The following is a 17,694-nucleotide window of genomic DNA, read 5'->3' as shown; positions in this document are numbered from 1 at the left end:
ACTATTTATAAATAAATATTTATGTTGCAAATGCTAACAATATTGCTTATATATATTAAGGCTCTTGAAGAACTTGTCAAAGTTAGTGAAGAGTTATGCAGCTTTCAAGAGAAAATTCAAAAACAGTCTAAACACAGAAGGTAGGCTATTTATCTGCGATTCTTTTATGTTGTGCCAAACTACCTTTAGTAAATTGTTAACACTTTTTATATGGCTAAAATCAATGAGTTGTTAAAATTGGTTCACTAAATAAAATATGTGTTTTTCTATTCATTTTCCTTTTGTCCTCAGTGTAATTTGAGTGCAAGGAATACTTTACTCTTTCCATGTTTAGTTAAGTTATACTTTCCTCCATAATAGATTGTTTAATATATTCTTTGTAAATTTTAGATTTACCAGTAGAAGTACACAAAGCTGAGTTAATCCAGTTAACTATATACTTTAACCATATCAAATTCAACAATGTAGGATTTTATAGAATTACATAGTCATAGTATATAATTTAAAAGTTTTACATAGCAAAAGCAGAAAAATAGAAAGACCTTGTTGAATTTTTTCAAGTAAAGTGGCTTTCTCAGCGAATATATGTGACTGAATTGGAACTTACCCATAATAATTAAACTAGGCGCAATTGCCATGGGTTATTTTCAGTTGATATGATAACTCAGTAAAACTTGCATAGCAATTTTCTTTTGCAAATCACTCAACAAGATGTTCTTATCATGTCATATCTGTTAGAAACAAAATTTAAATCTGGGGCCAGAGAGATAGTATAGTCTTCCAGGTTTAATGGCACATGTGGTTCCCTGAGCACAGTCATGTATAAACCAAAAGCAAACAAAATTTCGTATTATTTAAAATATGATTTATCACTTATCCTAATATTTCTCTCTTGTTTTCATTTGTCTTTTTCAATATGCTGTATCCATGTCAGATAATTGACTTTTCCTTGAAGAAACACACTGTTTTTCTTAATGGTCACCTTATCCTATATACTATTCATTTTTGAAAAATTCTTATCTTTCATTTTTCTTATGGTAGGTATCCTTTTGGTTCAAAATGACCATGTTTAATGTTTTTTCAGTCTCATTGCACTTTTATTTAGATTTTTGTCATACTCTTAGAACGTTATTCAAATTCAAGGAGAAAATGAGTTCACTTGTGGTAATGAATTGTGAAATTTATAAATGATAACAGAGAACTTTAAAATTGTTTATCAATATAACACACATAAAGCTGTATGTATACCTTAAATATTTCTGTGAAAAATTCATGATTCACTCAGTTCACAATAAAAATTTAGAAAAGCTGTTATGTAGTCTAGTGTAAATTGAGTATAATTTCAAACAATAGAACAAAAAGATGCTGAGAAGATAGTTTGCATTAGAGTATGCACAATCTTGAATGAAATTCTTGGAGATGAGCTTTATCTTATAGTATAGGGGAATTGCAATTTTTAAGAATATATCTACATAAAATGTAATTTAAGGAACTTATGACCTTTTCTGTAGAAGAATTCAATAGCTTATGCCTACTTTTGTTTTTTTTTAAATACTACATTAATTAACCCAGAAATATAGTACAATGACTAAGGCACTTTACTTGAATGCAGCCAACCCAGGTTTGATTCTGAGCAGTGGTACCCTTAGTACCTGCAGAAGTGGTTCCTGCGCACATTAGTCAGGAATAAGCCTTCAGCACTGCTGAGTGTGACCTGAAAACCAAAATATAAATAATAAATTATTTTAAAGAAAATTATGACTAATACATTACATTTTATCATTATACAGGTTGAAGTCAGATTCTTTTCTTCAGGAAATTCCAAAAATTAATGTGCCTGATAGAGACTACATGATTAATAATGACCAGTGCTTTCTTGCAGTCAACTTAGAAAAAGAAAATCAGCAAAATAGAAAGAATCTATTCTGTACTGATATGCTCCAAAGCAGTCCTATCAAAACATGTGGAATTGATACAAGTGCTCTACAAAGAAATGAAACTCCACCTCTGCCTCCTCCAAGAAGCACTTCTCGAAATTTCCCCAATTCATATCCTGAACAGGTCCATGAAAGTTTGAAAGAAAATTTAGACCACAAAAGCTGGGTAATTCAAGAGAATCAAGGTGAATGGAACTGCAGTTCTCATATCCTTTCCGGTAACAATAAAATACCTGTAGGACTAAATGAAGGGAAGACTTCGCTAGATTATGTCAAGTTTTCATCTTTAACACCAAAAGCCAAAACAGATAACAGATCTCTATGTAATGAAAATGTTGGACTTAGCCTACGGTCATGTGACTTTGAAATGGAGTCAAAAAATAGTCCTGCATTGTGGATTCAGAAAACCTGCTCTGCTCCCAGTAAGCTAAAATATGGAAAAGTGATCCCAAACCACCCTGTTAAATTTCATCCTGATCTTTGTATAAACAATAACTACAGTTCATCAGTGATGCAAAAGAATGGCCCCCATAGAAATTTCAGTTGTGACTTTGAAAGGACCACACGGAATGAAAAACTGGCAGCAAAGACTGATGAATTTAACAGAACTGTATTTAGAACAGATAGAAATTGTCATGCAGTGAAGCAAAATCAAAACTACTCTGAATCATCTGATGATCTTAAGCCCTGTAATACCATGATGATGCACAAGGGTCACAAATTAGAAAATAACAATGTGTCTGATATTTTGAAGCCCTGCGCCCACATGCCTGTGTCCAAGGAGATGGCGCCTGGAAATCCCACCAAAAAATCAACAACAGGCCTCGTCAGACAAATGCAGGAACAATTAAGTCCTAATAGTGAACGTAATATGCTTCATGAGTATGACTGGAGACCAGACATGAATTTGTCTGGCCGACCAAGATCTGCTGACCCCAGATCAAATTATGGTGTTGTGGAAAAGCTACTGAAAACATATAAGACATCAACTGGATCTGCATTGCATGATTCTAAATATTTCCAGGATAATTGGACCAAATGTAATTCTGAGGTCTTTGGTGAGGCCACATCAAATCATTACTTAGAAATGCCCCAACTACAGCAAGACCTTCAGCAAAAAACAGCTTCCATGTGTGGGGTACAACACGTGATGCAAGGAATAGATAGGAAAAAATTAACAGAGGTAAGAAAACAACATTTCAGTTAAAAAGCCTCCATAATTATTTGTGATTCAAGAGTTCAGTAATTGCCCACTCAGTATGATAGTAAGTACGTTGGCACCTATTTTGGCTTCTGCTTGGTTTATTGACACTTAGTGAATACATATTAACTTTAGAATTCTATTTGTTGGGTTTGTTTTTTGTTTGTTTGGGGGGCTTTACACAGGAGTTCTCAGGGGTTACTCCTGGCTCCTTGCTCAGACATTGCTCCTGGCAGGCTTGGAAGACAATATGGGATGCTGGGGATTGAACCCAGGTCCATCACATGCAAGGCAAATGTCCTACCTGCTGTGTTATTGTTCCAGCCCTTAGAATTGTAGTTTTTAAAAGCCTTAATTTTTTTTTAAATTCTAAAATGAACATAGTAAATATAATGAATGGGATTAAGAAATTTAGTAGATTAAATGTGCATCTGTGTCTGTTGATTAATATAATATTCTCTTTTAAAGTATTAATATTTTAAGAAATATATGAAATATACTTTTAATACCTGCAATTTTAAGTTATTACCTATGATGGATTCAGTCATTTAAAGTACTTGATTCATGCTTTTTTTGACAAATTATTCACATAACAATGAATAATGTACATCATTAAAACACTTTATTTTTAAAACACAGATACTTTCTTAATGTTTTCAGAAATTGAGACCTTCCAGAAGTTTCAGACCTTTCAGAAATTCATGACCTTTCTTCTATTTTTAATGGAATTAAGATTCTATATTTATCTAATTTTTTAAATGAATTGGGGGAGGAGAATAAAAATTTAAAAAAATAATAAAACAAAAAACTCTTGCCTAAATGACTTATTTTATTTGTAGAGCTAAAAGGCAGGAATGGGAATAAAATGATATTATATTCTAATAATATTTAAGATAATATTTTATAATGCCTACCATTTATCAATAATATATATAGTTATTTAAATAAAGTACTACCTGTTTTTTGTTCAGTATATTTGCAGAATAGTTCAGCCTTTAAAAGTTATGGGATTAAAAAATACACTGGTTATATTGATATTTAAAAAAGTAAAGAACTATCAGTAGTACTTGCCTTGTATGTGTGACATCCTGAATTTAGCCCCAAGTCCTATAAAAATAAAAAATGGGAAAGTGAGAGAAGGAGGAAGGAAAGAAAGAAGGAAAGAAAGCTTAATCTGGGGCTGGTGAGGTGGCGCTAGAGGTAAGGTGTCTGCCTTGCAAGCACTAGCCAAGGAAGGACCACAGTTCGATCCCCTGGCGTCCCATATGGTCCCCTTGGCCAGGGGCAATTTCTGAGTGCTTAGCCAGAGTAACTCCTGAGCATCAAACGGGTGTGGCCCCCAAAAATAAAAACAAAAACAAAAAAAGCTTAATCTACAGACAGTGATACTTTGGTATTTATTTGTTTTTAATACTTATAATTAGAACAGCATATTTATTTATATCAGCTTGATTCCTGAAACATTACAATAAATCCTGTTAAATATTTCCCTTTTCTGCATTGATAGGGCTTTGTTTGTTAGTTTTTTTTTTTTTTTTGCGGGGGATTGAATTTAGGACCTCGCACATGTAAGTCAAGTGCTCAACTGCTAAATCACATTCCCAGACCCTCTCATTGATTGAAATTTGGAAGGGGCCCTTTACTATACAAATTTCTTAGGAAATTAACAAATTTACTCCCAGGGATAAAATTTTAAAAGTTAGACTACAAAAGAACAAAAGATATATGTATAATATAACATATAAAAGTTTACATACAACATATTATTGTCATAGAAATGGAGTCTATTCACATTGACAACTCAGTTGAAAGCACACAACTTTACTAAAAAAGTAAATAAAACTAAGAACAAAAGTAAATATATAATGTGTTATTGATAGCTTTTAATTTCATTTTCATCATTTAAACTAAAAGAAGTAAAACATAATGAGGATATACAGATAAGACCTTTATTCAGTCCTCCAAAAATGCTTAAAATAGATAGCAAATGTATTAACAATTAGAATAAAGCAGTATTTTAATAGTTTGAAACATTTAACATTGACAGAAGTTCTTAGTGTTATATATATATATATATATATATATATATATATATATATATATATATATATATTGGTTTTTGGGCCACACCCAGCAGCGCTCAGGGGTTCTTCCTGATTCTATGCTCAGAAATCGCTCCTGACAGGCTCAGGGGACCATATGGGATACTGGGATTTGAACCACCGTCTTTCTTCATGTGAGGCAAACGTCCTACTTCCATGTTATCTCTCAGGCCCCAGTTCTTAGTGTTCTTATTTATTTAATTTTCAAAGTTCTTAAGTATCAGATTATTCACTTGATGATTTTGTTTTAATTTTTGCTTATGATCTCTAAAAGTGTGATATTTAATATAAACAAACTAGTTTTTATTTTTAACATAATAGCAAAACAACCTAAAATTATTCTATGACTTATCTTTAATTTCATAAATTTATATCAAGATTATCTAAATGAATGCTTGATTCCAGAACTAATCATTTGATATCAAAATAATCACTCACTATAACTGCCTGTTACATTAATATTTTTGTGGAAAATTATAAAATTATATTTTCAGATAAATTTCTTTGCTACAACTAAGATTACAAATATTAATATATATAAACTCTTAGTATTAGGTACTTTTCTTGCTTATAAATATAATACATTAATGTGGTAGTTGATTTCTATAATATAATGAACCTATTTTTGTTGCCTGAATAATAAAATGAATGTCTTCATTTGGTCACAGGAATCCATACCGATGAAATCCTCACATGGAAAAGGATTTTCCCGACCTGCTAGACCAGCTAACCGTCGTCTCCCTTCCAGATGGGCATCAAGATCTCCATCAGCACCTCCTGCCTTGCAGAGAACTGCTCACAGCTATACAATTGCTCTGCGATCTGAAGTTTCGATGGTTTAAATCTCTAGCCTGAATTGCTAAGATTACAAAAGTCCCATTTGCCAAACAGAACCTACTGATTGTTTACAACTATTACTGTATCTTTCAAGATCACTGAGACAATTGAAATCTCAACTTCCCATCAGTCTTCAGTGTTTTTAATCTTTGGAATCATTATTTTTCTGTATTTTTATTTCTTAGAACAGAACTTTTAATTCCATCATTAATTTGACAATATGATTTGATTGAAACAATGTACTATATTGTATATTCTGACTTACTTGCTCAAGGCAGAAAGCAAGGTTATGTGCATGGCCATGTGTTTTAAGTGCATGTATTGAAATAGGAAGCTCTCTAGTATGTATTTAGTTAGATAAGAAAAAAAACCTATGTGCTAGTGTTGACATTGAAATTATAACATGCATACCTTATATTCTTTGTGTCTATTTAACATTTTTGAAACTATACACTGCTGTTTATATTTTCTATACCTTTTAATAGGTATGCAGTTAAAGCATTGAGATACACATATTAACTCACCACTCCATGGTCACAAATACATTGAAAATAAGAATTATACATATAGATAATATTACAGATTTCCATAATATGATTAATAGTTTCTTAACCCATTAAGATTAGATTAAAACCACTGATCTCTTTATTCACTCCTTTAAACAATTCATATTTTACACTTTGTTTTGTCCCCATATTTTACACTTTTAACAGATCAGCCTCTAAAGCAAAGATCAAATGTTCACAGAACATTTTATATGTCATTTGGTAGTCCATTATGGCTTTAGTTATATGGTTACCCTCAGCCAGAATTGCAGGACTGCCTTACATATGTGATTACACATTATTTCAATTTATCAATTTTAGTAACAAAAATTCCTTAAATTTAAAGGAATACAAAAATAAATTCATTTATATTGAATGTTGTTTTGTTAAAATTGTAAGTTTTTACTTAAACTACTTGGCATCAAACATATTTTGAGGTAAGTCATTTAATTTTCCCAAATTTTAACCTTTTCCTTAAAATTAGTAGAAAAAGAACTGATTCACTTTTTATTTAACACAGAGTTTTAGGAATGATAATTCATTGAGAGTTGAATTCCAATACATTTCTTATAGTGTGCTACATTTAAAAGCCTTAAATCAAACTTTGACATCTCTGAGTAAGGTACAAAAATGTATTTTGGTCACAGTTTGCCTACAGTGAGCACATAAATCTATTGAGAATTGACAAAGATATGAATATTAAAGTTCTTGTAATTATATATGGAAGAAGAAATTTTGGTTTCCTTTGTCTCTATAACAAACTAAATGTTGGATGGTAATTCCATAAAATATTCTGTCCTACCACCAGAAAGGTAAAACATTCTTATGGCAAAAAATATATTAAACAAGACTTCTGATATATCCTAATTATTCAAGTAATTTTACTTCATTGTACACTATGATTTGAGATAAAATGAGTGTTTTTTAAATTCTAAGACTGCCTTAAAAGGCTCAATACTGTTGCAAAGCAATGAACAGCTTCATAATTTACAACAATGGAAGATTCCAGAAATTGCACTCAATTAAATGACTAGAATGTATAGTTGATGCAGATTATGTGTAAGGGCTATAAATCCACTGTTTTAATTCTTGTGTCTTTTAAAACTATTCTTTCACATATGAATTCTATGAGAGAAAGTAATCTAGTGGACTGTGGTGATAGTTGCTAATATAATAAGCTTTTCACCTTGAAGGAAGAAAATACTAGAAAGGTGGCCTGTGACATAAAATAGACTCTGAGGAAGATGCTGCTGTAGAACACTGGATAGTCTGTGAACTAAACATAATATTTGTCCTGTTTATAACTCTATCCTAAATAGTTTTATATACAAGCTGTGTTTCCTATTTTTAATACAAATCAATCTTAAGGATCTCTTAAAAAGAGAATTCTTGGGGTTGGAGTAATAGTACAATGGGTAGGGCATTTGCCTAACCTGGGTTTGATCCTCGGCATCCCATATGGTTACCTGAGCTCACCAGGTGTAATTCAAGAATAACCCTTGAGCATTGCCAAATGTTCCCCAAATTAAAAAATAACAAGACCATAAAAGCAAACTTTCTGAGTTTACACTATAAATAATAGAGTACAATTTCCAGGGATAGAGTTTGGCATCCCAGAAACCTGAATCGCGCAAAATATTTGATGATTAGAGAAGTTTTGAAGTAATGACTACTTGAATACTCCAATGGGTTGCTATTGTTGGATAGTTCTTAGTTCCATTGGCACTACCATTGTTATCTATAAATTAAAGGAGTTATGTCATAAGGCTTCACAACTATAAATCACTTTTTTATATAACTATTTGAACAAAACACATTTTAACATCATCTTACATTAACTAAAATCAGGATGTTAGAGCTGAAAAAAAAGACTTGTCCAATGCATAATTTTTGGTAAACTGATGAAACTCTGAAGAGATTAATTGAATGTTATGGTTTAGCTTTTTAAATATTTGATAATTTTTTTTTGTGGTTTTTGGGTCACACCCGGCAGTGCTCAGGGGTTATTCCTGGCTCCAGGCTCAGAAATTGCTCCTGGCAGGCACGGGAGGACCATATATGGGACGCCGGGATTCAAACCGATGACCTCCTGCATGAGAGGCAAACGCCTTACCTCCATGCTATCTCTCCGGCCCCAAATATTTTATAATTTTTAATGAAAAAACTATCAGGTAAATGGAAATTATCCTTGAAAATTTTTGATATACTGTGATTTTTAATTGTAGTTTTTCTACTTTATATAGGCATTTTCTCCCCCACCCAAAATCTGCCTTCATTATGCCATCATTGTTGAATATAAGGAATTTTTAAATACTTTAGAAATATTTGATGAGAAACAATTGTATTAGTAGATCATTTTCCCAAGCTTTGTTTGGTGGGGGAATCGTCTATTAATCTAAGGTGACACACTATCTGAGAAACAAAGAACAAGACAGAGAAATTCGTTGATTTTGTGTTTTGTATGTATTTGTGACACATATACATGTAATAATATACATGATCCTTACACAACTTCTCCCTACAATAAGTACTTAAGATAGGTTCTTTAAAACTAATTTTAGGCAAAATTACATATGAGAAATGAGACCTTTTTATAATTCCATTTCCTTCAGTATCAGCCAGGATTTTTTCCCTCTAATCAACTTGACAATGAAACAACATAAAATGAAATGTCATTGAGATAATGTCGTAAGAGATAATTTGAGGACCTATCCTACTACTTATATCCAAAACCAAATAAACAAATTTTTTCCTACTTCATTTTATTAAAAAATAAATATAAAGTTTTTGTTTTATTTGGGGGCCATGCCTGGTTATGCTCAGGGTTCGCTCTTGACTTTGTGCTCAGGTACCATTCCTGGAAGTGCTTGGGGTACCATCTGGGGTGCTTGGGATTTAACCCAGGACAGCTACATTCAAGGCAAATGCCCTATCCACTGTACTACTACTCCAGCCTCCAAATTCTTTACTCTTTATATAAACACTGAATATAACCAGATATTATTTTTAAAAAAGATGATTACAAAAAGAATTTAGTCAGTCTGTCCAAACAGAACAAACATCTGGGCCTAAAATATAACACCTACTTCTTATTTGTTTGTTTTGTTTTGTTTTGTTTTGAGGCCACACCCGATGATGCTCAGGAGTTACTCTTGGCTATGGACTCAGAAATCTCTCCTGGCTAGGGGGACCATATGGGATACTGGGAATTGAACCAGATCCTTCCTGGATTGGCTACATGCCAGGCAAATGCCCTACCACTGTGCTATTGCTCAACAGCCCAACAACTACTTCTTACAATTAATTTTCAAGTATTTTAGTTGCTATTTGATATTAACATAATCCACTGAAAATTATCAAACAAAATAAATGTATAAACAATGTGTTTGACATTGCTATACATTGAGAACATTTTAATTTTCTTCTTTTTTATCATCTCCAATCAAATTTATAAGGTCACAAATCAGAGATGTACAAAAGTCAACCTATATTCTCATTAATATCTCTAGAGTAGAATTAAAAAGCCAAATTTACCTGAATGCCTGCACTTGGCTATTCACAATCCTATCATGTTTCTTGAAAATGTACATTCATTTCTATGCTCATTTAACTGCTAATTCAGTCCATGTCTTATAGACTAAAGTAGCAGTTTGAAGAGAGCACTTCTTTAAATGTTTTGATTTACATGATGACATTAGTCAGCATTGTTAGGCAGATTTAGATTTCCATTGTGGAAAATATTGTTTCTATTTCTTCTTTTTATATGGATTTCTTTGTTTGGGGCCACACTTGGAGTTGCTCAGGGGATATTTCCAGCTATGTGAATGTGAGTCTTTCAGGTGGTTCTCAGTGGACCATGCAGTGTTGGGGATCTAATCCAGGCCTTGCCTCCTGCATGCACAGCCTGTATTCAATTCAGTCCTCTGAGCTATATCTTCAGCCTATGCATGTTTTTCTTAATTAGAAAATATATTTACAACTATAACATCATTCATTATGTCCCTTCAAGAACTAGACTTTCATAAAATAAAAATTTTAATTAGGAATAAGAAACCAGGCAGTACTGAAAATGACCTTTACTCAATACTTTTTACTGTCTTAACTTTTTTTTTATTATAGAAAGTAATTGCTTTAGTAGTTAAAAAAATTCAGTGCTTAAAATCGAATAGATATTGCTGATCTTATGAATCCAACAGGAATGTTGATAAATGCCAAGAAATTGGGAGAGAGGGGACAGGGGTCCTCAAACTTTTTAAACAGGAGGCCAGTTCACTTTCCCTCAGACCATTGGAGGGTCTGACTATAGCAAAAGCAAAACTTATGAATGAATTCTTATGCACACCTCATATATGTTATTTTGCAATGAAGAAACAAAACAGATACAAATACAATATGTGGCCCACGGGCCATAGTTTTAGGACCTCTGGAATTGTGCATAATGGGAAGTAATGATGGAGTCCAGAAATAAGGGAAGACTCTAGAAAACAAAGTACTGTAGAAGTCAAACAAAACAATCTCATTTGGAGATACAAATTGAAATTAAGAGAGAGCTATTTGACTGCAACAGTCACAGGAGTGGAAAGCAGACCTGGATCCCAGTATTCTTTCATCTGTGTTTCTAAGTATTTAGACTTGGGTGGTTTACAAAATGTGTTCATATCTTTCTTTCTTTATTTCCTAAAACAAATTTGGGGTAGCAATGTGATTTTAATTACAGAGAAGAAGCAAATAATAAAAATAATAGAATATACATTTTCCAAGAAAATACTTTGCTAGATAACTTGTTAGCTTATTAAAACTGGCTTCTTTGTCAAAAAGCGTAAGCAATTTGAACAGTAGATGAATGGCTTATTTTCACTTCACTGAGAATTTTTCCTAATTTTATATTTGAATGATAATAAGAAAATATCATTTTTATTATTTCAAGATGCAAGTATTGAGGTGTCATAAAGACTCATTTTATAAGAACATTTTCATTATTTGATGTCTATGCTTAATTTCATATATATATATATACATATATATATAGTTGGAGATGAAACCAACAGTGTCCTAATAAGTATCCAAATCTATCATTCTATAACATCCCCTGAATCTTAACCTTCTTCAGCTTTTAGATAAATAATTGAAAATTTTCATGCTTCATAACTTAAATTTATTTCAGAAGAGATTAAAGTATTTTATTTGAATAAAGCAGTTATATCTAATTTGTAATCTCTCCAAAAATAACTCCTACAAGTTTCTTTTGAAGGCTTTATTCATTGATGAAGTTTATTTATTCATGCAATTTTATAAAATGATTAAATAATTTAATTAAACTTTTTGGAATCTGGATTTTTTGTATATATAATGCTATGAAACAGCAAAACAATTGCAAAATATGTAATCTGAATATTTTATTTTTATTTCAATATTCACCAAAATTTATGATTTAATTAACCTAAAATAGGATTGTCTGAAGTTGTGATATCTACAGTGGAATTGTTAATTTTCAATAAAACTAAAGCATTTAAATTATTTTTTAAAGTTGTATATTGGAATAAAGGATACATAGTCTCTATACATTATAATTTAGGAAGTAAGGACTATAGAAATGGTATTGGGGTTAGGATATTTGCCTAGCTTGCTGGCAACCTGATCCATGCTGTAAGTACTACAGCACAACATCTTTGACTCCAAAATTAGCAGGACTAGACTCAAGACCTTTTGATTATCACTGAGAATAGTTTTGCCTATTCCACATACAAAATAAGAAGGTGAATATTTGGATATATATCTTTCTAATAAATTGAAGCAAGAAGAAAGATGTTGAGACTTAGCATGTCATCTCCTTGTGAAATAGTAAATGTAAAGCTAAAGGATCTGATGAAGCAGTCAACTTTGCAAAATCAAATGCTCATCTTTCTCAGGCAAATCTAGGACCCAAAAAAGTATAGCTTCAAGAACTCCAGGTTAGGTCATTTAGGAAAGTCTTTAAAGGAAACCCAACATTAAATCCCAAGTTGGAGAAGACTGAAAAAATTCAAGGAAGAAAATTGGTGAAAGCAAGATACTAACTAAAGATACAATAGTCATGGAAATCATCATGCATAAAAGTTAAAACTACATATAGAGATGAAATGAGAAAGTTCCCTTGATATTGGGAATGGACAGGTCTTCACCAACACACAAAATTTTCACTGAGTTGGGAATCATGATAGGTACTTCAGTGAAGAATATTTTAAATTTCATTTGAAGAATATTAGGAGTATAGCCACATTAAAGCTGAAAAAAATGTGACTTGAATTCACATCTTTTTGCAAGCTATTTTGCCATGCTTTCTGGCAGTGAGTCTATTAGACATAGTTGCTGGTCTCTGACTTACATTCTCAGTATATTTTCACACAAAATTCTCTTTAGTCCTGTTTTATTTTTGACTGATCAGAGAGCTCTTTCATTTTGTTCCCATTTTTTAGCACTTTGGTCTTCTTGCCCTTTCCCATCTACTTTTTTAATCATTATCTTCTTGTGACTATAGCAGAATCTAAAATTGTATTTAGATTATCTGACCAATAAAATAAAACATCTGTACCTTCATATCTCAGACCACCATAGCAAAATTAGATATAATAGAAATTGTGCATCAATAGGGCATTTGCCTTGCAAACAGCTGACCTAGGACGGACCACGGTATGATCCCCTGGCATCCCATGTGGTCCCCCCAAGCCAGGAGCAATTTCTGAGCACATAGCCGGGAGTAACCCCTGAGCGTGACTGGATGTGGCTCAAAATAAAAAAAATGATATTTTTCCAATAAAAATTAAAGAGGCAAATAATTAAAATAACTTTGAAAATGATCCTCAGTTCATATTTATGAAGTGGGTGAGAAAACCATGAAGCCCCAAATGCATCTCAGCGTTTAATCTCAAAACATAATTGCATTGTAATTGTAACTAAAGAAAATGAAATTTTATCAGCTAGCTGAACATGGAAATAGACTTTTTGGAGCCCAGGAAATGTAACTCCAGAAGTGGACTCTCAGTGTTCATCCATCACTCCACTGTGGGAAAGGCTCAGGTCTGAGAACCTATGAGGATACTACACTGTATCACAAAAGAGGCCTGTGAAACACTTCCAAGTTTCCTAATTCTATCAACTTATTAATAGCCTTGTGAATAACAAGTTAAATACCTAGCAACTTAGAGAATAAAACAGTTGGTGCTTCTTGCCAGTTTTTAGAAATTTTTCTCTAACAAAGAATTATTCTTAGTTTTCTAATGGTGTCTAAAGTAGCCTGGTATAAAGAAAATTGCTCACATTAGTGAAACAATGAACTTTTTAAAAAGAACAATCTTTAAACAAATTTCCCCCTTTTCTTTCACTGATTATGTCAAACTTGTAAAAATTAGTGTCAAAACATACTTATTGAATAAATTAGCAAAAACTTTTTATTGTTTCAAATTTGAAACCTTTGTTTCAAAATAAACCCAAATTTTTGTTCTGTGATTTATTTACTCAGCTGGACTGATTAACCTCTTTCAAAATTTTGAGCCTATAACAAGTTTACATTGTTTTCTTAGATCACTAGATTCTGTAACCAAAAAATTTTTATCACTGTTTTGCAATTTCTTAATCATATTACTAAGATAGATCACTGGTATATTTAAGATGACTACTAGTAGATATTATAAGTATTTGGGGAGCTGAGAAGCCAAGTGCTTCAGAAACATTTGAACAATGTTACTTTTGTTGTCTTTGTGTGGGAAATGAATTGAATGAATAAGACACTATATGGATAATTGAATTAAGTTCCCAAAATTTTATTGCTAATAAGATTCAATCCTTCATGATTTTCACACTTTAATTCAGTTGCAAACGTATAAAACCCAGTGAGAACTTTAATAACTTCATTTTCACTAAGAATATACCCTTGAAAATGTTTTTTGCTGAATAAGCCAACTTTGAGAACTATTTTTTATCATTAGACAAGGCAATAATTCATAGTTTGTTGTCCTATGTTTAGCCATTTTAAATCTTTATTTCTCAACTTAAGTTTACTGGATTGAAAATTTTATTTTTTTAATTATTTAATTGAAAAATGTATCAGCATTATCCTTTATCTATGCTAGTATATATATACAGATATATATATATGTCAAAGAGTAAGATTTCAAAAAGTTTCTATTTCTTTATAAATATATCTAAAAATATAAGTATCTAATTTTTTGGCTAAGTATTTGTCTCCAGTATATTAATACACAATGAAAATGAAATGGCAGGTCTTTAAAAGGAGATACTTATGGTTTCAGATATTTATGCTGATTCATGTGTGCTATAAAAGAAGAAACTTTCTGACCAATGTAATCATCCTTTGTTTCCTAAATGTCATTTTTATTTGCTTGCATGTACCATTAATATGTGTTTTTCCATTTAGTACATTGAATTTTATATACCTAGTTTTTTTAAGGTCACATCCCAGAGTTTACTCCTGGGACCATATGGGATGCCAGGAATTGAACCGGGTTCCTCCCAGTTTGGTCACATTCAAGGGGCAAATGCCCTACCACTGTGCTTTCTCTCCGGCCCCTAATTATAATTTCTTAAACTACATTTTGGAATGAAAATGTGCAATCAGATGCAATATAAAACTTAAAAATAGGCCCGGAGCAGTGGCGAAAAAGTAGGGCATTTGCTTTGCAAGAGGCTGATCGAGAACAAACAGTTCAAACCCCTGGCATCCCATATGGTCCCCCAAGTCAGAATCTATTCTGAGCACAAGCCAGGAGTAACCCCCTGAGCGTCACCGGGTGTGGCCCAAAAACCAAAAGTAAATAAAAAAAATTTTAAAATAACCTTAAAAACCAAAGACAGTTTTGTCAGTACCAAAGTAATTTCTTCTATGAACATATATGTACATCTGTGAGAATACATAAACTCACCCTTTTCCATTTTTCTCTCTAGTACTGAGTGCTATGAGCAACCTTAGTAGAGTATGTTTTTTCCTGGGATCATATGCAGATCAATTTCTTGGAAATACATCATTGGCATTACTTTATTCCCAAGTGTAGGGGATACCAATTTTCCAGCAGCAATTGCAAATAAAATGTTATGCTCATTGCCATACCAACAAAGGAACTTAGATTTCTAATTTCTTTGAGGTGGCATATTTCTTATACTTTTTATTTTAAATAATAATAGACTTACAGGAAGCTAGAAAAACAGCAATAAAATAATCTGGCCAGTGGGATAATAATACAGTAGAGAGGGCGCATGCCTTACATGCAGCTAACCAAAGGTCAATCCCTAGTATTGCATATGGACACCAAATTCTGCCAGGAATAATCTCTGAGTGCAGTTAGTCTGTTAGTCATGGCCCCAAAAGGGAAAACATAAATAAATAGGAAAGAGTTTCATGAACTCTGTTTAGTCTCCATTTTGATGGCACCTTATAAGTGCTCAAGAATAAATCAAAGTCATAAATCAACATTATTCCAAAACTGCATGTTTGTGTGAATGTATATATTATTTATATTATTTCCTAAAGTAAACATTTGTACAATCATCACCACAATCAAAATAAAGTATTGTCCTATTATCATCAAACATCTCTCTGTGCCTCCCCTGTATTTGTGTCCCTCTTCCCAATTTTTTTTTTCCTACATTGCCACTGTACTCTGACTGTCACTTCTCTTTCCTCTTTTGTGGGTCTGTCATTTCAAGGAAGTTAAATAAATGGAATCATACCATGTATATTATTGTGAAACTAACTTAGTGTTTCATTATATTTAAATATCTTTCTGTTGTGGGGCTGGGGAGATAGCACAGTGGTAGGGTGTTTGCCTTGCACGCAGCCAACCCAGGTTGTTCAAATCCCGGCATCCCATATGGTCCCTCGAGCAGCCAGGAGCAATTACTGAGTGCAGAGCCAGGAGTAATCCCTGAGCATCACCTGTGTGACCCAAAATTTAAAAAATAAAAAAAAAATCTTGTTGTCAATACAATCTATATATAAATTACTGTCTATACAGTCTACACATATATTCAGTCCAGTTCATAACTTAAGTTTTTTTTTTTTTTTTGGTTTTTGGGCCACACCCGGTAACGCTCAGGGGTTACTCCTGGCTATGCGCTCAGAAGTCGCTCCTGGCTTGGGGGACCATATGGGACGCCGGGGGATCGAACCGCGGTCCATCCAAGGCTAGCGCAGGCAAGGCAGGCACCTTACCTCTTTGCGCCACCGCCCGGCCCCCCATAACTTAAGTTTTTATTTTAATTAAATTTGTGGGCCCAGAGAGATAGCACAGTGGTGTTTGCCTTGCAAGCAGCCGATTCAGGACCAAAGGTGGTTGGTTCGAATCCTGGTGTCCCATATGGTCCCCTGTGCCTGCCAGGAGCTATTTCTGAGCAGACAGCCAGGAGTAACCCCTGAGCACTGCCGGGTGTGACCCAAAAACTAAAAAAAATTTTTAATTATTTAAATTTAATTGATTTTAATGCTTAATTGTGGTTGACAAATTTTAATGGTAGAGCTTCACATATACCTTTTAGCACCACACCCTCTACCAGAGTGTTTTTTGTTTTGGTTTGGTTTGTTTTTTTTTTTTTTTTGGTTTTTGGGCCACACCCGGCAGTGCTCAGGGGTTACTCCTGGCTGTCTGCTCGGAAATAGCTCCTGGCAGGCACGGGGGACCATATGGGACACCGGGATTCGAACCAACCACCTTAGGTTCTGGATCAGCTGCTTGCAAGGCAAGCACCGCTGTGCTATCTTTCCGGGCCCACTACCAGAGTGTTTTAGAGTTCATATCCTACATTCCCACTTTATAGTTAGCTTCCTACTAAAGATTGATTCTCAGTTTCTGTTGCATTTGGGCATTTTTTATTTCTCTACTATGTTTTTTTATATCCTGCACAAGAGAGAGATCATTTTTTATAACTTTCTCCTGACTAATTTCACTCAGTGTGTCCTACAAGATCACATAGCAAAAACATGCATGATTTCAATTTTTCTTAAAGCTGAACATTGTCTACATGTACTATAGTGTGAGTTATCTTCAGATTTGAGCTACTGAGAATAGAATAAACACAGGAAT

At 33.0% G+C, this 17,694-nt stretch overlaps 1 protein-coding gene across 1 annotated transcript in view; it reads left to right on the top strand.

Annotated features, from left to right (window-relative positions):
- KIAA0408 (KIAA0408 ortholog) overlaps window positions 1-7,355 on the top strand; it is a 35,530-nt gene extending 28,175 nt beyond the window's left edge. Inside the window, exons 4-6 of the mRNA XM_049771103.1 lie at window positions 61-140; window positions 1,791-3,120; window positions 5,909-7,355. Coding sequence (XP_049627060.1) covers window positions 61-140; window positions 1,791-3,120; window positions 5,909-6,082 — 1,584 coding nt within the window. The 3' untranslated portion in view covers window positions 6,083-7,355. The remainder of the gene's footprint in view (window positions 1-60; window positions 141-1,790; window positions 3,121-5,908) is intronic.
- The last annotated feature ends 10,339 nt before the right edge of the window (window positions 7,356-17,694 follow it).

This window comes from Suncus etruscus, chromosome 4, assembly GCF_024139225.1.
Source record: "Suncus etruscus isolate mSunEtr1 chromosome 4, mSunEtr1.pri.cur, whole genome shotgun sequence".
NCBI classification, from domain to species: Eukaryota; Metazoa; Chordata; class Mammalia; order Eulipotyphla; family Soricidae; genus Suncus; species Suncus etruscus.
This window is presented reverse-complemented; position numbering and strand designations above follow the sequence as displayed.